The sequence below is a fragment of the Tachyglossus aculeatus genome, chromosome 3, assembly GCF_015852505.1.
Source record: "Tachyglossus aculeatus isolate mTacAcu1 chromosome 3, mTacAcu1.pri, whole genome shotgun sequence".
NCBI lineage: Eukaryota > Metazoa > Chordata > Mammalia > Monotremata > Tachyglossidae > Tachyglossus > Tachyglossus aculeatus.
In genome coordinates this window covers 20,772,101-20,799,625 of record NC_052068.1, presented here as the reverse complement: position 1 = coordinate 20,799,625, position 27,525 = coordinate 20,772,101, and the positions used below count along the sequence as shown (strand labels likewise).

The 27,525-nt window shown below is 45.3% G+C and overlaps 1 protein-coding gene and 1 non-coding gene across 3 annotated transcripts in view; both read left to right on the top strand.

Moving 5' to 3' along the window:
• Positions 1–26,877, top strand: part of ARHGAP19 (Rho GTPase activating protein 19) — a 60,856-nt gene extending 33,979 nt beyond the window's left edge. The window contains exons 5-12 of one of the 2 annotated variants that reach the window (XM_038743826.1): positions 1,303–1,529; positions 2,106–2,192; positions 4,155–4,220; positions 9,524–9,715; positions 15,787–15,885; positions 20,776–20,886; positions 22,738–22,816; positions 26,032–26,877. In XM_038743826.1, coding sequence (XP_038599754.1) covers positions 1,303–1,529; positions 2,106–2,192; positions 4,155–4,220; positions 9,524–9,715; positions 15,787–15,885; positions 20,776–20,886; positions 22,738–22,816; positions 26,032–26,042 — 872 coding nt within the window. In that variant the 3' untranslated portion in view covers positions 26,043–26,877. Of the gene's footprint in view, positions 1–1,302; positions 1,530–2,105; positions 2,193–4,154; positions 4,221–9,523; positions 9,716–15,786; positions 15,886–20,775; positions 20,887–22,737; positions 22,828–26,031 lie in introns of those variants that run through there. The other variant, XM_038743825.1, reaches the window with a different exon arrangement.
• On the top strand, positions 19,647–19,783 carry LOC119926374. The gene has a single exon (XR_005450256.1). It is a non-coding gene; the product is annotated as a small nucleolar RNA SNORA7 (small nucleolar RNA).
• Positions 26,878–27,525: the final 648 nt, after the last annotated feature.

Sequence of the window (27,525 nt, the reverse complement as noted above, 5' to 3'; positions counted from 1 at the left end):
TACGTACATATCCATAATTCATTTTAATGTCTGTCTCCCTGTCTAAACTCTAAACTCTATGTGGGCAGGGAGCATGTTTCCCAAGTGCTCATTACAGTGCTCTGCACGCAGTCAATACTCAATAAATGTCATTGATTGAGTAAATGGAGGCATAAATCTTTATCTGTAATGGCTGGTATTAACAGAGATGTTCAAATTAAAAATTAATGGACACCTGTGCCTATATGAGCCTTTACAGGAAAATAAAATCTGTACCATTATCTTCCATTACTAAATTGGGGGATTTTTTTATGGTATTTAATAAAATAATAATGATGGCAGCGCTTACTATGTGCAAAGCACTGTTCTAAGCGCTGGGGAGGATACAAGGTGATCAGGTTGTCCCACTTGGGGCTCGCAGTCTTAAACCCCATTTTACAGATGAGGCAGCTGAGGCCCAGAGAAGTTAAGTGACTTGCCCAAAGTCACACAGCTGACAATTGGTGGAGCTATGATTTGAACCCATGACCTCTGACTCCAAAGCCCGTGCTCTTTCCAGTGAGCCACGCTGCTTCTCTGTATAAGTGCGTACCATGTGCCAGGCACTGTACTGAGCGCTGAGGTAGATAGAAGCTAGTTAGGTTGGACACAGTCCAAGTCCCCCATGGAGCTCGAAGTCTTAATCCCCACTTTCCAGATGAGGTAACTGAAGCACAGAGAAGTTAAGTGACTTTCCCAAGGTCAAACAGCAGAAGTAGCAGAGCTGGGATTAGAACTCAGGTCCTCCTGACTCCAGGCCCATGCTCTCTCCACTAGGCCACCCTGCTTCCAGAACACGGGAACTTCTCCATGCCTCAGTTTCTTCATCTGTACTTGTACATATCTATTCTATTTATTTTATTTTGTTAGTATGTTTGGTTTTGTTCTCTGTCTCCCCCTTCTAGACTGTGAGCCCGCTGTTGGGTAGGGACTGTCTCTATGTGTTGCCAACTTGTACTTCCCAAGCACTTAGTACAGTGCTCTGCACACAGTAAGCGCTCAATAAATACGATTGATTGATTGATTGATCTGTAAAATGGTGTTTCTGTTCTCCCTCTCTCTTAGACTGGGAGCCCCATGTGGAACAGGAACTGTGTCCGATCTGTTTATATCGAATCAACCCTAGTGCTTAGTACAGTGCTTTGCCCGTAGTAAGTGCTTAAAGAGCACCCCAATTATTGTTATTCTTATTTAAATGGGATTTTGGGGGAGTATAATTTGTGGAAGAACTTTGCTAACAGGGGTTTCCTTCATCCTTTGTAATAATCCCCTCTTGGCTTTAAGATTTGATGCAGTTTGATGATAAGGGGAACAAGACCAGCACCCCAGATAAAGAGCGGCAAATTGAGGCCCTGCAACTGCTTTTCCTGATCCTCCCGCCACCCAACCGTAACCTGCTCAAGCTGCTGCTCGACCTCCTCTACCAGACAGCAAAGAAACAAGACAAGAACAAGATGTCAGCCCACAATCTGGCCCTTATGTTTGCTCCCCACATCCTGTGGCCAAAGAATGTAAGCGAGAGCGTGGGCCACGGTCGTCCCTCACCCCGACACCAGGAAATCTCAAGGTCATCTCTTCAGCGTGTTGAGCCAACATAGGGCAAATGGGCTTTGTTCCTTCCTGGCTTTTCCTTAGGTCCCTAGACCCTTGTTTCTAATCGTGATTAAAACACGCTAAATTCAGTTTAAAAAGCCATTGGTTGTGTCGTACGCATGTAATCCAGGTCCCCGCATTCTTCCTATATCTGATTTTGCTGATTGTTGAGTTATTTCTTAGTTTAGAGAAAAGTTCTTCCTGTTTGACACAGTGGAGTCTAAGGTCCTCGAACCCTGAAATTCTTGGGATCTTTGGCCTCTAGCGTAATTTGTACCTCTCCCTACGTGTTGGCTGTGTTTCTCTGGGACCTCACGTGTCTTAGCTAGAACCTGATAGGCCTGGTCCCCTTAGTGTCCCCCCGAAAGAAGGGATCTCTCTGAGGAGGAAGTGCAGACGTTGCTTTTGCGCTCCACTTATTGATCTCAGGTGTTTCTGTTTCCTCACCGCTCAGCGATACTTATGTTTGTGCTTTGGAATTCTTCTTTAAACAGGTTACTGCCAATGACCTGCAGGAGAATATTACCAAGCTAAATAATGGGATGACCTTTATGATCAAGCATTCCCAGAAACTTTTCAAGGTAGGAGGGTCCCTTCTGTGCAGTCTCCTGGATTACAATTCACTTGTGGTAGTGGAGCATGTTTTTCCTAGAGTTTCCAGATTTGAAACAGTAAGGGAAGACAAGTAGCAAAATCTGTGTTTCGCGCTGTGCTGCAACATATAGAGATGTATATATGTATATGTATATATGTATATATGTTTGTACATATCTATTACTCTATTTATTTATTTTACTTGTACATATCTATTCTATTTATTTTATTTTGTTAGTATGTTTGGTTTTGTTCTCCATCTCCCCCTTTTAGACTGTGAGCCCACTGTTCCGTAGGGACTGTCTCTATATGTTGCCAACTTGTACTTCCCAAGCGCTTAGTACAGTGCTCTGCACACAGTAAGCGCTCAATAAATACGATTGATTGATTGATTGGTCCCTACCCAACAACAGGCTCCCCTTCTAGAAGGGGGAGACAGACAACAAAACAAAGCATGTTGACAGGTGTCGTCAGAACAAATAGAATTAGAGCTAAATGCACATCATTAACAAAATAAATAGAATAGTAAATATGTACAAGTAAAATAAATAGAGTGGTAAATCTGTACACTAACTCTTTCCATAGCGAAGGAGCAGCTGGGAAGAAATACCCCCAAGTCCAAGATGGGAGGGAGTAACTTGGCCTTGTGCCACTCAGTAGTGGCAGTACTATGTATTAAGTGCTTACTGTGTGCAGAGCATTTTACTAAGTGCTGGGAGAGGGATATGTAGGTGGAAATTATTATTATTATTATTAGTGATAATAATAATACTAGTCTTCATTAAGTGCTTAGTATGTGTCAAGCACTGTTCTGAGTGCTGGGGTAGATACAAGACAATCAGGTGGAACAGAGTCCCTGCCCCACAAAGGGGCTCACAGTCTTAATCCCCATTTTCCAGACGAGAGAACTGAGGCACAGAGAAGTGAAGTGACTTGCCCAAGATAATAATATAATAATAGTAGTATTTGTTAAATGCTTACTATGTGCCAGGCACTGTTCTAAGTGCTGGGGTAGCTACAAATTTGTGAAGTTGGACACAGATACGGTTCCTGTTCCTTGTGGTACCCACAGTGTACCATTTTTGACCAATCGGATCAATAATAATAATAATAATGATGGTATTTGTTAAGCGCTTACTATGTGCAAAGCACTGTTCTAAGCGCTGGGGGGATACAAGGTGATCAGGTTGTTCCACATGGGGCCCACAGTCTTAATCCCCATTTTACAGATGAGGGAACTGAGGCACAGAGAAGTTAAGTGAATTGCCCAAAGTCACACAACTGACAAATAGCTTTATTGTATTTTGGAATCCTCAAGCAGTACAGGTACAAAGTAGGCCACAAAATAGGCTCATTTTTGACCAATCGGATCAATAATAATAATAACAATGATGGTATTTGTTAAGCGCTTACTATGTGCAAAGCACTGTTCTAAGCGCTGGGGGGATACAAGGTGATCAGGTTGTTCCACGTGGGGCTCACAGTCTTAATCCCCATTTTACAGATGAGGGAACTGAGGCCCAGAGAAGTTAAGTGAATTGCCCAAAGTCACACAACTGACAAGTAGCTTTATTGCATTTTGGAATCGTCAAGCAGTATAGGTTACATTTTCGAGAGGGGATGCAAGTGTTGCTCATTTCATCATCATCATCAATCGTATTTATTGAGCGCTTACTATGTGCAGAGCACTGTACTAAGCGCTTGGGAAGTACAAATTGGCAACATATAGAGACAGTCCCTACCCAACAGTGGGCTCACAGTCTAAAAGGGGGAGACAGAGAACAAAACCAAACATACTAACTATGGTAAACTTGGACAAAAGGGCTGAGTGGCCAATTTGACTGAATTTTGGGTGTCCCAAAGTCGGTCTAGAAGAAGTTAGCCCGTCCCTCGTTTGACTTCAGCCGTACTAACCACTGGGTCCCATCTTTCTCCTGTGCCCCATTTAGGCTCCTGCTTACGTTCGGGAATGTGCCAGGTTGCACTATCTGGGCTCCAGAACACACGCTTCAAAGGTACGAAGAGAAAATTGGTGCCGGGTTCCGTGGCACATGCTACCAGCCAGGTCCAAACGAGGAGAAAGTGTTACAGCCAAGCTCTGCAGAGGGTTTCCAATAGGGTACAATCTGAAAATTAAGTAAACGTAGTCCACCCCCGCCACGCCTCCCTTCCCCACAAAGTCCGTTTAATCCTAGGTGAGATGAGCAGTTTAAAGTTACTCTTTTATTTGGAAATAATAATAATAATGATGGCATTTGTTAGCACTTACTATGTGTTAAGCACTTTTTAAATGCTGAGTAGGTACAGGGTAATCAGGTTGGCCCACGTGGGGCTCACATTTTTAATCCCCATTTTCCAGATGAGGGAACTAAGGCACAGAGAAGTGAAGTGACTTTCCCAAGGTCATACAGCAGACAAGTGATGTCCTCTGACTCCCAAGCCCGTGCTTTTTCCACTAAGCCACGCTGCTTCTCAATGCTCCGGGGCAGAATCAGCCAGACCCGGTGGGAATCAGGAAGCAGGGCTGAGAAGGAGGTAGTTGTGTGGTGTTGAAATAATGTGTATCTGAACACAAGCACACATACACACATACGCTCCTCTTTGTGTAGGTTTCTGCAGCCAGCGAAAAACGCTGAGCCTTCATTTTTTGTTGTTGCTGTTGTGTTCTGTGTGAGGATTGATCTGTGTCAGGCACCTTTTCATTCATTCAGTCGTATTTATTGATTTATTTCTAGTCTGTGAGCCCGCTGTTGGGTAGGGACTGTCTCTATGTGTTGCCGACTTGTACTTCCCAAGCGCTTAGTACAGTGCTCTGCACACAGTAAGCGCTCAATAAATACGATTGATTGAGCGCTTACTGTGTGCAAAGCACTGTACTAAGTGCTTGGGAAGTACAAGTTGGCAACATATAGAGATGGTCCCTACCCAACAACAGGCTCCCCCTCTAGAAGGGGGAGACAGACAACAAAACAAAACATGTTGACGGGTGTCAAGTCATCAGAACAAATAGAATTAGAGCTAAATGCACATCATTAACAAAATAAATAGAATAGTAAATATGTACAAGTAAAATAAATAGAGTGATAAATCTGTACAAACATATATAGGTGTTGTGGGGAGGGGAAGGAGGTAGGGCGGGGGGGATGGGGAGACAGAGAGGAAAAAGGGGGCTCAGTCTGGGAAGGCCTCTTGGAGGAGGTGAGCTCTCAGTAGGACATGTCTGGCAAGAATCGCCTTAAAAATATCGAGTGAACGGTGGATGAGACAGCCACTCAGTCAAGAGGAACCCTTATAGCACAGATACTCAGATTCTGACCCTTATAAGATTATTTATTGAGGAAGTCCATCTCTCCTGTTTATTCTCCAAGTTTCAGTAGTAAAGAAGTGTGGCGGTGCTGGGTTCAGGTGGCAAGCGGCTGCGGGGTTAGTATTTGCAGCTCTGCCTCTTGTTCTCCTGGACTGCCTTTGTTCAAAAAAGACATCCCCTGTCTGGTAACGGCCGGTCAGGTTGGCCCGGTTGCTTCTCGGCGGACAAATCATCTTTTATTTTCGGAATGGCCATCAAATTCAGCTCTCGGTGTAAGTAGCCTGCCTTGAGCTTAAATGTTTAAGGAAAGGGAATCAGACTTTAATGGAGGAAAGGCAGTGATGTCCAAGTCCTCACTGATGGCCGTCTCCAGCCTCTTCCCTCTCCATAAAGAAAAATAAATGATGGCATTTGTTAAGCGCTTACTATGTGCGAAGCACTGTTCTAAGCTCTGGGGGGGATACAAGGTGATCAGGTTGACCCACGTGGGGCTCACAGTCTTAATCCCCATTTTACAGATGAGGTAACTGAGGCTCAGAGAAATGAAGTGACTTGCCCAAAGTCACATAGCTGACAAGTGGCGGAGTCGGGATTAGAACTTCTGCCTCCCAAGCTCGTGCTCTTTCCACTGAGCCACGGTGCTTCTCATAATCTTCTCCAATCCCTGCCCCAGTCTGCTACATTTCTCTAAATTATTATGCCCATTTCTTTCCATTCCTCAAACACCAGCAACTCGTAACTCATTCCTTTCATTCATTCATTCAGTCAGTCGTATTTATTGAGGGCTTACTGTGTGCAGAGCACTGTACTAAGCGCTTGGGAAGTACAAATTGGCAACGTGTAGAGATGGTCCCTACCCAACAGTGGGCTCACAGTCTTTCTTCATCAAGGAGGAACTACAGACTCTTGGCTTTCAGACACTCCACTAGCTTTACTCCCACTACATTCCAGCTCCCATTGTTTGTCTCTTCCAAGATAACCTCCCCTTTTTGGCTTCATTTTTTAACTCTTCTCCCTGCCAACTCCTTGCTTATGCCCTGCTCCCTGCCCACAGCTCTCTCCCTCTTCAAATTCACCGGACCAAAGCTCCCCCATCTTTAAAGCCCCCCTGAAATCCCACCTCCTGCAGGAAGCCTTCCCTGATTAATTCTGCGTCTCCTCACATCCAGTCCTTCAACGCTGAAGTACCATCTTAACATTTACACATTTTTGAGTTCCTTTTCCATTCACATTGATTTGTACACTTGGCTGTTTATGCACTTTTTTTTTCATCTAATCATCTTTCCATTCTCTTCTTCCTTCTCTCCGTAAGTGATTTTGTGGCTGTCTTGTTGGATTTTCAGTTCCTGGAGAATAGGGGTCAGGTTTTTGACCTCTTTGGTGCTCCCCCAAGTGCATAGTACAGTGCTCTGCACCTAAAGGGTGTCCAATAAATACTATGATAGATTCAGTCAGAGTAGTGTAATTATTAGTAATCATCATCATCAATGGTATTTATTGAGCGCTTACTATGTGCAGAGCACTGTACTAAGCGCTTGGGAAGTACAAATTGGCAACATATAGAGACAGTCCCTACCCAACATTGGGCTCACAGTCTAAAAGGGGGAGACAGAGAACAAAACCAACCATACTAACAAGATAAAATAAATAGAATAGATATGTACAAGTAAAATAAATAAATAAATAGAGTAATAAATATGTACAAACATATATCCATATATACAGGTGCTGTGGGGAAGGGAAGGAGGTAAGATGGGGGGATGGAGAGGGGGACGAGGGGGAGAGGAAGGAAGAGGCTCAGTCTGGGAAGGCCTCCTAATGATAGCCTAATAATAGTAATAGCCTTTAGAGCCCTGATTAGGTGCAATGCATTGTACTAAGCACCTGGGAAGTACAAAAGAAAAGTAACACAGACCCTTCATTTATTCAATCCTATTTAGAAAGTGCTTACTGTATGCAGAGCACTGTACTAAGCTCTTGTGCACTGTACAAGCACTGTACTAATACAGCAATAAAGAGTGACAGCCTCTGCCCACAGTGAGCTCACAGTCTAGAGGGACCCTGTCCACAAGGAATCAATCAATCAATCCATCTGTCGTATTTATTGAGCGCTTACTGTGTGCAGAGCACTGTACTAAGCGCTTGGGAAGTACAAGTCGGCAACACCTAGAGACAGTCCCTACCCAACAGCGGGCTCACAGTCTAGAAGGGGGAGACAGAGAACAAAACCAAACATACTAACAAAATAAAATAAATAAAATAGATATGTACAAGTAAGATAAATAAATAAATAAATAAATAGAGTAATAAATATGTACAAACTTAAAGTGTATCCGGGAAGACAGAAACCAAAATATTTAGGGAGTAATCCAAGTAAAAGTTGATTGTCCAATTGAATAAACGTTTGTGCGTAAGTGTGGAGGATGTGTAGGAGTGGGAACATAAGTGCTAGACAAAGATATAGTTATTGGAGGGTGTGGAATTTTAGGCAATCAGTCAATCATATTTATTGAGCACTTACTGTGTGCCAAGCACTGTACTAAGCACTTGGGAGAGTACAGTATAACAATATAACAGAGTTGGTAGACACATACCCTACCCACAATGAGCGTACAGTTTAGAGGGAAGGCTTTGAATATGGGGAGGGCTGGGGCCCCTTTGATTTGGGGAGGGAGTTCCAAACTGGGGAAACGGTGTGGGCAAGGCAGGACCACTGAAAACAAAGTAATAATAATAATAATAATAATAATAATAATAATAATAATAATAATAATAATAATAGTATTTGTTAAGCACTTACTATGTGCCAAGCACTGTACACTTTAAAAGTTGGTTTGGGAGGAATGAAGGTGGCAAATTGGGGTGTCAGAGGTTCTGACATTGCAGGGAGCACCTGATTTAGAGAAAGGAAAATTAATTTCAGCTCATTTACTATCGCTTCTTTTTTTTTTTTTAAAGGTATTAATTAAGTGCTTTCTATGTGCCAGGCACTGTACTAGGCACTGGGGTACATGCAAACAAATCAGATTGGACACATTCCTTGTCCCATGTGGGACTCACAGTCTTAATCCCCATTTTACAGATGAGGGCACTGAGGCAGGCCCAGAAAAGTGAAATGACTTGCTCAAGGTCACCCAGCAAGGTCACCCAAGTGTCAGAGCTGGGATTAGAACCCTGCTCTGCAGCCACACTGCTCTGCTTCTATTGAACTGAACTTCTGGGACCGGTGTTTGCTTGGGATGTATATATGTTTGTACATATTTTTTACTCTATGTATTTATTTTACTTGTACATATCTATTCTATTTATTTTGTTTTGTTAATATGTTTGGTTTTGTTCTCTGTCTCCCCCTTCTAGACTGTGAGCCCACTGTTGGGTAGGGACTGTCTCTATATGTCGCCAACTTGTACTTCCCAAGCGCTAAGTACAGTGCTCTGCACACAGTAAGCGCTCAATAAATACGATTGATTGATTGATTGATTGGGAGATCATGGCCCCGAGAGGGAAGTGAAGTAAAGGCAAGTACTTCTCTTTCCATTGCACCAAGTTGTTAACTATCTGAGGGCCTCCAGGAAGGATACCCTTTCTCCTTGAAGATTTGTTCAGTGAACAAGTAGTGGCACTTGAGGTCAGAATCCAACCCTGGTTCCTTGTTGCGGCTAAACAATACGTATCGCCTTTTCTTCACTTAATATTTACACAACAAACTGCAGTTGAACCATCCTGAAGGGTTCAAACTGGGTTCTGGTTATGTTGAAGAGAGCTATTCTACCCTCTTCTATGTCCATGGACTCGATCTGTCGTGAATTAGATTCCTCTGGCTGTAGTTAAAGCTGGGCTAGAGGAATATCTTCCCCCTAGCAGAGAGGAGTCCTGGAAGGTTCCATTCTAAAACCTTCTAGCCCACGAGTTTCGATTTCTCGAAGCGTCGAGCTTCGACTTTGAAGCCGTTCTTGACAGATGGAAGCCGGCGGGGCGCTTTAATCCACCGTTTCTCTAAACTGCCTCCAGGATGATCTCGACTTGCCAGCCGCGGGCGCGCCCAAGGAGTTACAGCTCCTGAGGACTCAGAAACGGAATCGGGTGGACTCCTGCTCCCACCAGGAGGAGACCCAGCAACGCACAGAAGACGCGTTAAAGGAGCTGTTCCGGCACGTGCACAGCATGCCCGACTCAGCGAAGAAGAAGAAACTCATCCGACAGGTGCCTTGGAAGCGGGGAAAGGAAGTGCTTCGGGAGGGAGTTGCTACCAGGGATGTGTCCTCACGAGCAGAGGAGTCTTGGTTTCCCAGTATCCCTGAATTTACACATCTGCCATCTGCAACTTTGGCTCATGCGAAGTAGTGCAGTCCTGCTTGCTGGTGCCGCGGGCTGCCTTTCTCAGCTTGACTGGAGCAGCCGTTAAGAAACCCATCCAAAGTTTCGGCCTTGGCACTGAGTTTCCAGCCCTCCTATTTAGTGCGATGGGGAAAGAGTCAGTGGTCCAGCCCCTAATGACTTTTTCTCCATCACCAACCACAAGGTCGGAGTTGTGGGGTGACGTAGTAGGGTTTCTCCTTGATATCCAAAGTCCATAAAATAATCAGGTCGCTTTGGTTTCTTTAAGGCAAGGGTAACTGAAATCCTGCTGAGGCAAATTTGGGATTCAAATCGCGAGCCGGCACATTATCTTCCCATGAACACCACGTGCCTTGGACGTTGGTGTTGATTTATTAGTCACTAGAAGCTGTTCTTTTCTCTGGGTCAGCTCTGAACGCAAATATTGTCCGCTGTGTGACTCTGGGTAAGTCACTGAACTTCTCTGTGTCTCAGTTCCCTCATCTGTAAAATGGGGATTAAGACTGTGAGCCCACCTTGGGACAACCTGATCACCTTGCAACCTCCCCAGAACTTAGAACAGTGCTTTGCACGTAGTAAGCACTTAATAAATGCCATCATTATTATTATCTCAATTTGCTATGAAGTCAGGAGGTTAGCTGGCGATGCCATCTTTCTGTTAAGATAGATCCGGACCACCTACGCTTAGGAACAATTCTGAGAGTCTGTAGTCCCTTCCCAAACAGGTAATTGTGTTTTGGATTACTTGATGTTAGTTGCTGCACAGATGTTGGTTATTTTTCTCCCGTTATTCCCAGGCAGACCCAGGAATTAGTAAATTCTATTTATTAATGGACGTCCCAAGGTGGCAGGTGCCATTTCCAGATCTCCAATGGTGCAGTGCCAAGCAGCCCATTCCTCCAGGACCAAAAATAACCCCTGCTTTTCAAAATTAAACCTAAACTCTAAACGAATACAGGTACACACACGTGGGCCTCTTTCTCCCGAACCCTTCAGGTGGCTTGACTCAGAATTCATGGCTCCCTGAATCGCTGGCACCTCCTTTCTCTTGTCCTAGACTCAGACTGAGAAATCCACCAATAATTCCTGCTTCTTCCAGAAGTCTGCAGCCCGCTTAATCTCTTCAGTAGCAGCGTGGCTCAGTGGAAGGAGCACGGGCTTTGGAGTCAGAGGTCATGGGTTCAAATCCCGGCTCCGCCAATTGTCAGCTGACTTTGGACAAGTCACTTAACTTCTCTGTGCCTCAGTTACCTCATCTGTAAAATGGGGATTAAAACTGTGAGCCCCCCGTGGGACAACCTGTTCACCTTGTACTCTCCACAGCACTTAGAACAGTGCTTTGCACATAGTAAGCGCTTAAGAAATACCATTTTTTTTTCAGTAGACTTCAGCGACCTCCCCTTGGCTTTTTTTCTGTAGTAATAGTAATAATTGTGGTATTTGTTAAGTGCTTAGTGTATGCCAGGGACTATATAAAGCTCTGGGGTGGATACAAGCAAATCAGGTTGGACACAGTCCCTGGCCGACGTAGGGCTCACAGTCTTAATCCCCATTTTACAGATGAGGGAACTGAGGCACAGAGAAGTGAAGTTACTTGCCCAAGGCCACACAGCAGACAAGTGACAGAGCCGGGATTAGAACCCACGGCCTTCTGACTCCTAAGCCCAGGCTCTAGCCACTATGCCACACCACTGAAGAACACAACCATCTGGTCCCCAGGCAGTATATGTAGAATGGAATTTTTTATTTTTAATGGTATCTGTTAAGTGCTTTATTATGTGCTATTTATTCATTCATTCAATTGTATTTATTGAGCGCTTACTGTGTACAGAGAAATGTACTAAGCGCTTGGGAAGTACAAGTTGGCAACATATAGAGACGGTCCCTACCCAACAGTGGGCTCACAGTTTAGAAGTGGGCTCACAGCCAGGCACTGTATTAAGCGCTAGCGTAGATACAAGCTAATCGGGTTGTACACAGTCCCTGTTCCACATGGGGCTCCCAGTCTTAACCAGCGCGTAGCACAGTGCCTGGCACGTAGTAAGCGCTTAATCAATCAATCAATCAATCGTATTTATTGAGTGCTTACTGGGTGCAGAGCACTGTACTAAGCGCTTGGGAAGTCCAAGTTGGCAACATATAGAGGCAGTCCGTACCCAACAGTGGGCTCACAGTCTGAAAGGGGGAGACAGAGAACAAAACCAAACATATTAACAAAATAAAATAAATAGAATAGATATATACAAGTAAAATAAATAGAGTAGTAAATATGTACAAACATATATACAGGTTAAATACCTTAAATACCATCATCATTATTATTATTATCCTCATTTCACAGATGAGGTAGCTGGAGCCCAGAGATGTGAAGTGACTTCCCCAAGGTCTCACAGCAGAGGCCTGTGCTCTCGCCTCTAGGCCACGCTGCTTCTCTGCTTATTTCTACTCATGCAGCTTGCCACTATTAGCTTAGCACTTTGCCTTCCTTCCTCAGTGGCCTTTTTTCCTGCCCTTTTAGTGAAGCAGATGAATGCAATGCCAACTCCAAAGTGGTTCTGAAGTTTGACAGCCGGCAGCCCGGCAGCAGGAGAGAGGATGGCTGCCAAATGTTGGGTCTGGACAGTGGGCGGGAGGAATAAAATTGAGCCCTATCAACGTTCCCACACAGCCGAAGAGAGGGTGTGGTGTCCCCCCTGTCAGCAGCAGCGCTGGTGGATTGGGGTCTCGGCCCCGTCCGTGCCCCCCAACACCAAGCCTTTCTGCTTGCTTGCTGCGGTGCTGCCCTTTCTTGGGTGGGAGTGACTTTTCAACTTCAGACCTGGGCTCTATTAATATAAAAATAATAACAATAATAAAGAGAAGCAGCGTGGCCCAGTGGGTAGAGCATGGGCCTCGGAGTCAGAAGGACATGGGTTCTCATCTCGGCTCTGCCACCGCATTCATTCATTTAATCGTATTTATTGAGCGCTTACTGTGGGCAGAGCACTGTACTAAGCGTTTGGAAAGTACAGTTCGGCAACAGACAGTCCCTTCCCACAGCGAGCTCACAGTCTAGAGGGGGAGACAGACGTCAATACAAGTAAACAGGCATCAATATAAATAAATAGAATTGTAGATGTATGCATATATTCATAAGGGCTGTGGGCCCGGGGAGGAGGGAACTTGTACTTCCCAAGCGCTTAGTCCAGTGCGCCGCACACAGCAAGCGCTCAATAAATACGATTGAATGAATGAATGAGGGAAGTGCAGAGGGAGCGAGATGTGGTGATGCGGAAGGGAGGGGGAGCTGAGGAAAAACGGGGCTTAATCTGGGAAGGCCTCTTGGAGGAGGTGTGCCTTTGTGACCTTGGGCAAGTCACATAATTTCCCTGTGGCTCAGTTCCCTCACCGGTTAAATGGGGATTAAGACCGTGAGCCCTATGTGGGACAGGGACTGTATCCAACCCGATTATCTTCTATTACCCCAGCACTTAGAACAGTGCCTGGCACATAGTAAGCGCTTCACAAATAATAACAATAATAATTATGGCAATTGTTAAGCACTAACTGTGTACCAGACACTGTTCTAAGCGCTGGGGTTGGTACAAGTTAATTGGGTGGGCACAGTCCCTATCCCTCTTGGAGGTGACAGTCTAAGGAGGGAGTGGGATTTAATCCCCATTTTACAGATGGGGTAAAACTAAGGCACAGGAAGTAAAGTGATTTGCCCAAGGTCACACAGCAGACAGGTGACGGAGCCTGGATTAGGACCTAGGTCCTTTTGATTCCTGAGCCTGTGCTTTATCCACTAGGCCACGCTGCTTTTCTAGGCCGCGATTTACATGGTTTCCTTCTTGTTGGGCTGCTAGCTGGCTACAGAGAGACCATCATCATCATCATCAATCGTATTTATTGAGCGCTTACTATGTGCAGAGCACTGTACTAAGCGCTTGGGAAGTACAAATCGGCAACATATAGAGACAGTCCCTACCCAACAGTGGGCTCACAGTCTAAAAGGGGGAGACAGAGAACAAAACCAAACAAAACCAAACATGCTAACAAAATAAAATAAAATAAAATAAACCAACCAGGTTTATAGACCAACCAGGAGGCATCACTTCTCAGGCCTTTATCACTTCTCCAGAATTGTTCAGCCGGTCCGCAGAACTGCCGATGGAAGTAGGGCAATGAGCATTTCCATTGCATAGGCTCTTCCTGAAGTCCATCCCTGTAAGTCACTGAGCATATAGCATGGTGGAATGGATAGAGCCCGGGCCTGAGGGTCAGAAGGTCATGGGTTCTAATCCCAGCTCTGCCATTTGTGTGCTGTGTGGCCTTGGACAAGTCACTTCACTTCTCTGGGCTTCAGTTCCCTCATCTGTAAAATGGTGATTAAGATTGTGAGCCCTGTGTGGGACAGGGACTGTGTCCAACCCAATTTGCCTGTAGCTTAGTAATAATAATAATGGCATTTATTAAGCGCTTACTATGTGCAAAGCACTGTTCTAAGCGCTGGGGAGGTTACAAGGTGATCAGGTTGTCCCACGGGGGGCTCACAGTCTTAATCCCCATTTTCCAGATGAGGGAACTGAGGCCCAGAGAAGTGAAGTGACTTGCCCAAAGTCACACAGCTGACAATTGGCAGAGCCGGGATTTGAACCCGTGACCTCTGACTCCAAAGCCCGGGCTCTTTCCATTGAGCCACGCTGTTAGTACAGTGCCTGGCACATAGTAACAAATACCATAATCATTAGTAGAAGCAACGTGGCCTAGTGGCAAGAGCATGGGCTTGGGAGTTAGAGGATGTGGGTTCTAATCCCGGCTCTGCCACTTGTCTGTTGTGTGACCTTGGGTAAGTCACTTAACTTCTCTGAGCCTCAGTTACCTCATCTGTAAAATGGGGATTAAGACTAGGAGCCCCTTTTGGGACAACTTGATTACCTTGTATCTACCCCAGTGCTTAGAACTGCGCTTGGCACATAGTAAGTGCTTAGCAAATACAATAATGATAGTAATAATAATAACTATAATAAGCATATCTACATTCGAAAACTAGGACCCAAAAGAGAGACATGCCGAGCTAAATTCTCTCTGCGGACTCCACTGTAAATTCATTAGTTCCCTGTGAAGGAATCGGGGTGATCTGACGTAACTCAAGCTCTGAAGTATAGTCATCCATTCACTCAATTGTATTTATTAAGGGCTTACTGTGTGCAAAGCTCTGTAATAAGCCCTTGGGAGAGTTCAATACAACAACAACCAGACACATTCCCTGACCGCAGTGAGCTCACAGTCTAGAGGGGAAGACAGACATTAGTGCAAATAAATAAATAGAATTCTAGCTCCCTCAAGGTTAGCCATTTGTGGCCCAGGCCCTAACAGAGAAGCAGCCTGGCGTAGTGGATAGAACACAGGCCTGGGAGTTAGAAGGACCTGGGTTCTAATCCCCATTCTGCCACATGTCTTACTTGCCTCCTGTGTGACCTTGGGGAAGTCACTTCACTTGTCTGGGCCTCAGTTGCCTCAGCTGGAAAATGGGGACTGAGACTGTGAGCCCCATGTGGGACATTGACTGTGTCCAACCCGATTAGCTCCTGTCTACCCCAGTGCTTAGAACAGTGCCTGGCTCATAATAAGCACTTAACAAATACCCTAAAAACATAAACGCCAAAACAAAAAACTGCAGAAAATGTTTTAATGCTGTTTGGTGGTGTACGTGGCACCAGCGAGTCTTATAGGAGAGAAGCTAAAATGACCCTTTGGCGAGTGACTGCTTTTGACAACACGTATTTGTTCATCCGTCTCCCACCCAAACCGTCAGTATATACACACCCACTCACTTCTGGACCAGTTCTGGATTCTTTGCACCTAGATGGTGAGGATTGATGCTCCCCGTGGGTGGGAAAGTCATTATGGAATAAGTTAGCTAATGTTCTGTTCATTTTTTTTCTCCCTAGTTTAATAAACACACCACAGCTCAAACCCCCGTGGCAGAAGCGTCTACTCCTCAGGTTCAGAAGCGAGCCCGCTCCCGTTCTTTCAGTGGACTGATAAAGGTATTTTCAGGACTCACACACATCTAAAACTTTTGCTAGAGAAGGTTTTGAGCCAGAGCTGCCTCTTCCTTTGCCCCGGCAGGATCTATTTCCCGTGTTCTTGTATATTTTTTAGGGTCCTGGGGTGAGGCGTGGAGAAGCTTTCTGGTCTCTTCAAGTAACTTTGAGGCATTCATGGCTGTGAGGTAGTAGGAGAGAGGCATCTAGTAGGAGTAAGGCACTTTTATGTGAAAGGAAAGGACTAGAAAGGGGAATTCTCCCCAAGAAAGAGTGCCTAGTGGAAAAAGCACACAGGTCTGAGAGTCAGAAGACTTGGATTCTAATCCCGGCTCTTCCGCTTTCTTTCATTCATTCAGTCGTATTTATTAAGCACTTACTGTGTACGGAGCACTCTACTAAGTGCTTGGAAATTACAGTTTGGCAACATATAGAGACAGTCCCTTCCCAACAGTGGGCTCACAGTCTAGAAGTGGGAGACAGACAGCAAAACAAAATAAGTAGGCAGGTGTCAATACCATGACAATAAGTAGAATTATAGATATATACACATCATTAATATAGAGTAATAAATATGTACAAATATACACAAGTGCTGTGGGGAGGGCAGAGGGAGGGAGTGGGGTGATGTGGAGGGGAGGAGAGCAAAGGACAAGGGAGCTCAGTCTGGGAAGGCCTCCTAGAGGAGGTGAGCTCTCAGTAGGGCTTTGAAGGAAGGAAGCAGAGCTAGATTGGCGGATATGCGGAGGGAGGACATTCCAGACGAGGGGGATGACGTGGGCTGGGGGTCGACGGCGGGACAGGCGAGAATGAGGCCCAGTGAGGAGGTTAGCGGCGGCAGAGGAGTGGAGGGTGCGGGCTGGGCTGGAGAAGGAGAGAAGGGAGATGAAGGAGGAGGGGGCGAGGGGATGGACAGCTTTGAAGCCAATAGGAGTTTTTGCTTCATGCGAAGGTTGATAGGCAACCACTGGAGATTTTTGAAGAGGAGAGTGACATGCCCAGAGCGTTTCCTTGCTAGCTGCATGAAATTGAGCAAGTGTCTTGAATTCTCTGTGCCTCAGTTTCCTCATCTGTGAAATGAGGGTTCAGTACTTCTTCTCCCTCCCTTTCAAGATGGTCCCCTTGCGGGACAAGGACTGTGTCTGGCCTGAGATTATCTTGTATCCACTGAGCTCTCAGTGCAGCGCTCGGCACACAGTAAGAAGCAACACACGGAGAAGCAGCGTGGCTCAGTGGAAAGAGCCCGGGCTTTGGAGTCAGAGATCACGGGTTCAAATCCCGGCTCTGCCAACTGTCAGCTGTGTGACTTTGGGCAAGTCACTTCACTTCTCTGGGCCTCAGTTACCTCAGCTGTGAAACGGGGATTAAAACTGTGAGCCCCCTGTGGGACAACTTGATCACCTTGTAACCTCCCCCAGCGCTTAGAACAGTGCTTTGCACATAGTAAGCACTTAACAAATGCCATCATCATCATCATCATCACAGTAAGAGCTCAACAAATACAGCATGGCCTAGTGGATAGAGTACGGGCCTTGGAGTCAGAAAGTCATGGATTCTAATTCCGGCTCTGCCACTTGTCTGCTGTGTGGCTTTGGACAAGTCACTTCTCTTGTCTGTGCCTCAGTTCCCTCATCTGTAAAATGGGGATTAAGACCGTGAGCCCCACATGGGACAGGCATTGTGTCCAATCCGATTTCCTTGAATCCACCCCAGCGTTTAGTACAGTGCCTGGCACACGGTAAGCACGTAACAAATCCTGTCTTGTCTTATGCTGCCGAGTCATTTCCGACCCACTGAGAGCTCACCTCCTCCTGGAGCCCTTCCCAGATTGAGCCCCCTCCTTCCTCTCCCCCTTCTCACCCTCTCCATCCCGCTGCCTTACCTCCTTCCCTTCCCCTCAGCACCTGTATATATGTATATATGTTTGTACATATTTCTTACTCTATTTTACTTGTACATATCTATTCTATTTATTTTATTTTGTTAATATGTTTGGTTTTGTTCTCTGTCTCCCCCTTCTAGACTGTGAGCCCACTGTTGGGTAGGGACCGTCTCTATATGTTGCCAGCTTGTACTTCCCAAGTGCTTAGTACAGTGCTCTGCACACAGTAAGCGCTCAATAAATACGATTGATGATGATGATGATGATGGATTAGAACCCGTGACCTTCTGACTCATTCATTCATTGTTATATTGAGAGTTTACTGTGTTCAGAACACTGTACTAAGCCCTTGGGAGAGTGCAACACAATAATAAACACATTCCCTGCCCACAACAAGTTTACAATCTAGAGGGGAGACTCCAATCTTGAGGAGAGGCAGCATAGCCTAGTGGAAAGATCATGGGCCTAGGAGACAGAAGACCTGGGTTCTAATCCTGGCTCTACCAAATGCTTTCTGTGACACCTTGGGCAAGTGACTTCACTTCTCCATGCCTCAGTTCTCCTATTCTTCCTCCTATTTTGTCTGTGAGCCCCATGGGAGACAGGAACTGTGTCCAACATAATTCGCTTGTATGTACCCCAGTGCTTAGAATAGGGTTTGACACACAGTAAGCACTTAACAAATACTATTAAACAGCATGGCATAGCACGGGTCTGGGAATCAGAAGGTCGGGGCTAATCCCGGCTCCACCACTTGTCTGCTGTGTGACCTTGGGCAAGTCACTTCACTTCCCTGTGCCTCAGTTAACTCATCTGTAAAATGTGGATTGAGACTGGGAGCCCCACATGGGACAGGGACTGTGTCCGACCCGATTTGCTTGTATCCACCCCAGCGCTTATTACAGTGCCTGGCATATAGTAAACACTTAAATAACATCCTTATTAGTAAAGAAAAGAAAGAGGAATAAATCTTGGGTCGGCAGTGGTTCCAGCACACTGGTGATCTCTTGGAAAAATTGTGCTTTTTGTGGGTCGTATTCTTTTATACATCCTGGCATGGTACATCCGAAAGCCGTTTAATGGATACTGTGTGACAGGAACAAATACAATTTGCTTTCCAGTGGAGAGGTTAGGTGGTCCTTTTGGGCGTGGGCTGTTTTTTTCCTGGAATTGGCCTACGCTGTCCACTTTTAGGCCAGTTTTCAAAATAGTCTCTTTTCTGTCCCTGATTTTTAGTCCTTCCCTTGAACTTTCAACTGCTAGCTGGCTGATGGGAGAAGAGTTTCTTCTTTCCTTTTCAGGGATTTTGTGACATACTTTGCAGTCAGTCATTTCTCATCACCTTCCTGATTGTTCAGCACTTGGCTTGCACTAGATGTAACCCTTTTTTTATATAAAAAAAAGGTATTTGTTAAGCACTTCCTATGTGTCAGGCACTGTACTAAGTATTTAATCGATCAATCATATTTATTGAGCGCTTACTGTGTGCAGTACTATGTACTGGGGTAGTTGCAAGCTAAACAGGTTGGACCCAGTCCCTGCCCCACGGAGGGTTCACATTCTTAATCCCTGTTTTTTACATAAAATAATTGAGGCATGGAGAAGTGAAGTGGTCACACAGTGGCCCAAGGTCACACAGCAGACAAGTGGCAGAACCAGGATTAGGACCCAGGTCCTCTGATCCCCAGGCCCCAGCTCTTTCCAGTCAGTCAGTCAATCACATTTATTGAGCGCTTACTGCATGCAGAGCTCTGTACTAATTTCTTGGGAGAGTCCCACTAGGTCACACTGCCCCTCTGATAGGAGCTGATAATTATAACCCCTCTCAGGGTCATCATTAATTGTATTTATTGAGCGCTTACTATGTGCAGAGCACTGTACTAAGCGCTTGGGTCGTACCTGGAGAGTTTCCAGCACTCTACCAGTCTCGACTATGGGTGGGAGAGTCAAGCAGAGGCCTGTCCATTCCATTCCTAGCTTGGATAGTGGCTAGCAAGTGGAAGGCCATCTGCTACAAGTCAGAATTCCCGTGCTGGGCAGTGGCATGGGAGAGAGTCGAGGGCGGAGACTCAAGTTTACTGTGCGGAAGAAGGCAATGGTAAACCACTTCCGTGTTTTTACCAAGAAAACTCCACGGATCCACTACGGAAATGATTGCAGATGGAGAGCGGGGCGTTCTGGGAGAGATTCATTCATTCATTCATCAATCGTATTTATTGAGCGCTTACTGTGTGCAGAGCGCTTGGGAAGTACAAGTTGGCTACATATAGAGACGGTCCCTACCCAACAGTGGGCTCTCAGTCTAGAATGGAGAGACAGACAACAAAACAAAACATTTACAGAATAAAATAAATAGAATAAATATGTACAAATAAAATAGAGTAATAAATACGTACATACATATATACAGGTGCTGTGGGGAGGGGAAGGAGGTAAGGCCGGGGGGATGGGGAGGGGGAGAGAATGGGCTGCGGAGGAAGGGGCCGGGGCCCTCGTTCGGACCCCTTCCAGGAAACACCACAGACATGGAGCGGTACTCAGAGTGAGCTTTTCAGAGGGTCTGCGGGGAGGAAGAGGGCAGCCACTTCTTCACAGCCCTGCTTCAGAGCCTTTGGCAAGGAGACAGGATCAGGAGGGTCCAATGGGAGCTTGAGGACATCTGTCTGTTCCACTTGGCTCCCACTTCTCCCACGCCCTGGGGGCCGTAATCAATTCCCCCGTGCAGTCTGTTGATCCTGAAGTTTCAGCATCGAGCCGCCTCTGTGGTTCCTGATGGGAGACTCCACCATCGTCATAGGTCTGCAGTCAGGGACTGGCATTTGGAGTATGGCTGAAAATTAAAGTAAAGTCCATGCAGCGCTTGGTATCTCAGTAAGTACTTGTGTCCGTGGCGTCGCTATGGGTCGGAAGCGACTCGGCGGCGTAAGACAAGACAATGTAATTATAAAATGGCATCGTACCTGCAGTAATAGAGGAGTTGATCAACGTAGCTTTTTCTCTTTGTCAATCAGCGGAAGGTGCTGGGGAATCAGGTGACGTTGGAGAAGAAAAACAGTTGCTCCAGTCCAGAGTCTCCAACAGTCGATCAAAGGAATAGATCGAGCAAAGAAAATGTGAACTTGGTAAGAAGCTGCTCTGTGTGTGTGTGTGTGTGTGTGTGCACGCGCATGTCCTCTTTACATTGGTTCCATGAAAATTGTGTTTAGTGAGAGAGTAGGTTTCCCCACAGGAAAAATGTAAACTGCATTAAGGTATTCCCAAATTTCCCCACATAATATAAATGTATTTTAAATATGATTAAAAACAACCAATTTAATATGCACTCATGTAACCATTCATGCATTCATTCAGTAAGCGCTCAATAAATACGATTGAATGAATGAATTTACTATTCTATTTATTTTATCTTGTTAATATGTTTTGTTTTGTTTTCTGTCCCGCCCTTCTAGACTGTGAGCCTGCTGTTGGGTAGGGACCGTCTCTATATGTCGCCAACTTGTAGTTCTCAAGCGCTTAGTACAGTGCTCTGCACACAGTAAGTGCTCAATTAATGCGATTGAATGAATGAATGAATGAATTGTATTTATTGAGCGCTTACTGTGTGCAGAGCACTGTACTAAGCGCTTGGGAAATACAAGTTGGCGACATATAGCGACGGTCCCTACCCAACAATGGGCTCACAGTCTAGAAGGGGGAGATAGAGAACAAAACAAATCGGGCAGCAGTGTGAAGTATAGACTGAAGTGGGGAGAGACAGGAGGATGGGAGATCAGTGAGGAGGCTGATGCAGTAGTCAGCATGGCCTATGGATAGTGCACGAGTCTCGAAGTCAGAAGGACCTGGGTTCTAATCCCAGCTCTGCCGTGTATTAGCTCTGTGACTTTGGGCAAGTCACTTCACTTCTCTGTCCCTCAGTTACCTCATGTGTAAAATGGGGATTAAGACTGTGCACTCCATGTGGGACAGGGACTGTGTCCAACCCGATTTGCCTGTATCCGCCCCAGCGCTTAGTACAATGCCTGGCATATAGTAAATGCATAACAAATGTCATTATTACTATTTTTTTTATATAAATAGATCCCAGATTTTTAGGTAAATCTGTAAATTCAGTACTTAATTTTCAGTGTTACCTTTCCTATCCTATTCGGCAAAGGCGCCTTCTGCTACAAATCTGAGTTTATTTATGCGGTCATTATTGAATCTGTCTATCAAGTCAGTAATATTATCTCCCAAGTGCTTAGTATGGTGCCCTGCATACAGTAAGTGTTCAATAAATACAGCTGCTTGCTTGATTGATTTTTGTAAGATTAAATTGAAATGAACGTGAATCAGAAGTAGAATGGCTTAGGAGAAATAATACGGGCCTGGGTGTAGGGGGAGCTGGGTTCTAATCCTGACTCTGCCACTTGTCTGCTGTTTGACCCTGGGCAAGTCACTTGACTTCTGTGCCTCAATTATCTGATCTGTGAAGTGGGGATTAAGACCGTGAACCCTATGTGGAGCATGGACAGTGTCCAACCTAATTATCTTGTATCTACTCCAGCACTTAGTACAGTGCCTGGAACACAGTTAGTGCTTAACAAATACCTTTTAAAAAAATATCAATTAATTAATTCATTCAATTGTATTTATTGAGCACTTACTGTGTGCAGAGCACTGTATTAAGTTCTTGGGAAGTACAAGTTGGCAACATATAGAGACGGTACCTACCCAACAACGGGCTCACAGTCTAGACACTTCAGTCTATACGTTTATACATCTATAGACTGAAGTGGAGAGAGACAAGAGGATGGGAGATCAGAGAGGAGGCCGATGCAGTAATCCAGTCGGGATAGGGTGAGAGTTTGAACCAGCAAGGTAGCGGTTTGGATGGAGAGGAAAGGGCGGATCTTGGCGATTTTGCTGAGGTGAGACCGGCAGGTTTTAGTGACGGATTGGATGTGCAGGATGATCATCCAGATGTTTTGTAACAGGTGTCGTCTGGGTCCTCAGCAGTGAAAATGACTCAATCAAGATTGAAATCTTCTGTGGAAAAGAAAGAGGGCCGAAGAGGTATGGTATAATTAGCTTATCCTTTATTCTCTCTTGTCTTTTGCCATCGGGTCATCTCTTCGACCTCCCATAGCCGAGAGTACCAGAAACTCTCCAGGTGCGATCCCAAGAGCCCCTTATTCTCTACTCTTTACAAATGGTTGCATTTCTATGACTAGAAAAGGCATTTTCTGAGAAGGCTGTTATAACTAACTCTTAGGGTGAGCAGGTCACTCTAGGCTCACAAATAGAAACTGCAGCAGGTGTTCATATTTACAGGGGTTGCCCGAGGAGGTTAGAGTTTGCATCAGACACAATTTCAATGAGGCTGCTTGGGGCAAGATAACAAGCTGAACTCGATGACGATAGGCTCCCCGATGTGTAAAATTTGATGCTGGCTTCAGGTTAGGGGTGACTTTTAGCCTTTGGAAACTTTGCCAGGGCAGATTTGTCCTTGACACTGGGGCCAAGCTTTAAAAGCCCTCATCTTGTCCTTAAGACCTGAACACAATTACCACTGAGTCACCCGGCATCAAAAGTCTTGTGAATGAATCTTCCCCTCCTCTTCCCATTGTTGTTGTTGCTATTATTATTATATTATTGTTGTAGTAGTAGTACCAGTATGGCATTTGTTAAGTGATTACTATGTGTCAAGCACTGTTCTAAATCCTGTGGTTAATCAGTTAATCAGGCTGGACATGGGCCAACATAGAGAAGCAGAGGGGCCTAGTGAATAAAGCCCAGGCTGAGAGGTCAGAAGGACCTGGGTTTTCATCTTGGCTCTGACACTTGTCTGCTGTGTGGCCTTGGGTAAGTCACTTCACTTGTCTGGGCCTCAGTGACCTCTTCTGTAAAATGGGAGATTAAGATTATGAGCCCCATGTGGGACGTGGACTGTGTCCAACCTGATTAGCTTGTATCTACCCCAGTGCTTAGAACAGTGCCTGGAACATAGTAAGTGCTTAACAAATATCACAGTGGGAAAAAAGAAGTCCCTGCTCCACATGAGGTTCACAGTCTTAGTAGAGAGGGAAAGGGTATTTAATCCCCATTTGAAGAAACTGAAGCCAAGTGGCTTGCCCAAAGTCACACAGCAGGCAGCTGGCAGTCAGTATTAGAACTCAGGTCCTCTGACTCTCAAACCCTTTCTCTTTCCACTAATAATAATAATAATAATAATAATAGCATTTATTAAATGCTTACTATGTGCAAAGCACTGTTCTAAGCACTGGGGAGGTTACAAGGTGATCAGGTTGTCCCACGGGGGGCTCCCAGTCTTAATCCCCGTTTTACAGATGAGGGAACTGAGGCACAGAGAAGTGAAGTGACTTGCCCAAAGTCACACAGAGGACAATTGGCGGAGTCGGGATTTGAACCCATGACCTCTAACTCCACAGCCCGTGTTTCTTTCCACTGAGCCATGCTGCTTCTCACTAGGTCACACTGCTGCTCATTTTCCTAGAACATGGATTCCTCTTAAGTACTTAGTGTTGAGGAATTCTGAGAGGGAAGAAAACGACCTGGAAGCAAGCTTCAGTGTTTAGATTTTTCAAAAATTGTGCCCTGGTGTCTTTGGGGAAGTTTTCTGATTCGTTGGAAGAAGCACAGGTCGACCCTAGCGAGTCGTTGTTGTTGTGGAGGATGGTGACCCAGTCCCAAGTCCCCTGGTTGCCAACTTGTACTTCCCAAGCGCTTAGTACAGTGCTCTGCACACAGTAAGCGCTCAATAAATACGATTGATGATGATGATGATGATGGTGCTTGTGTAGACCATCACTCTCGTTTCCCATTTTTTTATAATGGTATTTGTTAAGCGCTTACTACATGTCAAACACTTTTCTAAGCACAAGTTAATTGGGTTGGACACAGACCCTTTCCCACATAGGTCTCACAGTCTAAGTAGGAGGGAGAACAGGAGAACTGAGGCACAGAGAAGTGAAATGACTTGCCCAAGGTCACACAGTAAGCAGTTGGCAGAGCCGGAATTAGATCATCATCATGATGGCATTTATTAAGCGCTTACTATGTGCAAAGCACTGTTCTAAGCGCTGGGGAGGTACAAGGTGATCAGGGTGTCCCACGGGGGGCTCACAGTCTTCATCCCCATTTTACAGATGAGGTAACTGAGGCACAGAGAAGTGAAGTGACTTGCCCAAAGTCACCCAGCTGACGATTGGCGGAGCCGGGATTTGAACCCATGACCTCTGACTCCAAAGCCCGGGCTCTTTCCACTGAGCCACGCTGCTTCCTTGGTGTCCTTTCTACTTCTGGCATTCCGAGTTCAGTCGAATTGGAGGGCTTCTTGACTGATGAGCAGAGAGTTAAGTGGTGAAACTTTTCAAGACTTGATGGAGAAACTGCGTGGCGAAGTGGATAGAGCATGGGCCCGGGAGTCCGAAGGTCATGGGTTCTAATCCCAGCTCTGCCACTTGTCTGCCGGGTGACCTCGGTCAAGTCACTTCACTTCTCTGGGCCTCATCTGTAAAATGGAGATTGAAACTGAACGCCACGTGGGACAGGGACTGTGTCCAACCCTATTTGCTTGTATCCACCCCAGCACTTAGTACAGTGCCTGGCACATAGTAAGCGCTTAACAAATACCACAATTTTAATAATAATAATAATAATAAACTGCCTTAAACTATTTATCAGTCAGTCAGCTGTATTGAGTGCTTGCTGTGTGCAGAGCAATTGAAAGAGTACAATATAGCAGTATAACATGCACATTTCCTGACCACAATGAGCTTACAGTCTAGAGGCTCTCCCTCCATCTATTGAGAGACTAGTAGTTGTAGATTTTACAGTTTTTAAGTGCCATTTTTTTTTTATCGTATTTATTGAGCGCTTACTATGTACAGAGCACTGTACTAAGCGCTTGGGAAGTACAAATTGGCAACATATAGAGACAGTCCCTACCCAACAGTGGGCTCACAGTCTAAAAGGGGAAGACAGAGAACAAAACCAAACATACTAACAAAATAAAATAAATAGGATAGATATGTACAAGTAAAATAAATAGAGTAATAAATATGTACAACCATATATACATATATACAGGTGCTGTGGGGAAGGGAAGGAGGTAAGATGGGGGGAAGGGAAGGAGGTAAGATGGGGGGGATGGAGAGGGGGACGAGGGGGAGAGGAAGGAAGGGGCTCAGTCTGGGAGGCTCAATCACTGCCTTCTCCGGGCGTGTTTGTTCAAGTTGTTCAACTCCTCCCTTTCTCCTCCAACCCAGGAATCCTGTAAGGATGAGAAGTTTCCTGTTTTCCACGCAGGAATCTCTCCTTTCGAGCAGCCAGGAGGTAGCCAGCATGCACGCTTCAGAGCATGATCATCCACCCTGCCTGCCGTCACTTAAACTGTGAGAGCCGACTAATGCTACTTCGAATCGCCTGCTACCTCTAACCCTACTCACTGGACCTTAGTTTGGAAACTGTGCCTTCGAAGATCATATTTGCGGACTCTGATCGTTTCGGCTTCATTTTTGTCTTGCTAATTTGGGGAAACCACTATCTAACCGCCAGCGTTTCATCCAGTTGAGCTGTTGGAACAAAGCAGGCTCCAGAACTCTTTCAACATGTCTGGTTCAGTCAGAGTATTATTGTTAATATTATTATTTTTAATATCTGATATTTGCCTTCAGCGCCCATTGTGGGGTTTTTTTTTTTTTAATTTTTGAATAATCCTAAGAACTGTCTGTGGAGACTGGCAGATTTATTTTTATATTGGTGGGTTTTTTCGCTTTTCTTTGTTGCGGTTCTAATATGTTCACTTCTTCTTTTAACCCATTTTCTGCCTTCAACAACCGCAGGGTCATAGCAAGATGATCTAAAGACTCAGCCATCTTTTCCCATCCAAAATGTCCCAAGATTTCTCGTATCTTCAAGAGGAATCCTCCCAAGATTAGAAAAAGTCTTTGTGTCTTGGGATCCCATTCTTCCAAGATTCAAGATACGAGATTTACAGATCTGAAATATTCTCTTGGTTTCGTGAGATGGTATAGGGTAGGTGTCTGAGTTGCTGCTTTGAGAAAGAAACATACCATGTAAGCTTGCCATTACATTGACAGATATTTCAGTGAGTTATGTTGTAGTATTTCCATTTAACTTTCGTCTGCTTTTCCTGTATTTTCTCTCCTGTCGTCACCAATTGCCAAGACCGTTCTGAGGTTGCTCATCCTCTTTGGGTACACATTCTGCTTGTCATTGTCTGGGACCAGTTTTGTGCTTCTGCCCACCCCACTGCCAAATCTTTGCAAATCAGGAAAAGCTATTGACCGGGTAATGACTGTGGTATTTGTTAAGCGCCTGCTGAGTGTCAAGCGCTGCTGGAAAATTCAAGATAATCAGGTCAAGCACAGTCCTTGCCCCACAAGGGGCTCACAATACTTTTAAAGGATGTTTGTTAAGGTGCATGCGCAAATGGACTTATTGCTTGGGGAGCGGAAGCTGGCTTGCTTGGTGTTGAGGAGGCAGAGTCATTAGGAAGAAAGTGTTAAATTGACAAGTGGAAATGCTCCGCTCATTCTCCTTAGAGAAACAATCAGTCAATTGTATTTATGTAGCATTTACTGTGTGTGGAGCACTGTACTAAGCGCATGGGAGAGTACAAAGTAACAGAATTATAGAACAGATCCCTGCCCACAACGAGCTTACGGTCTCGAGGGAGCAAACCAGCGCGAGCAAAGGAATACTTAGACTCCGTTGTTAGAGCAAGAGAGAGTTAAGGC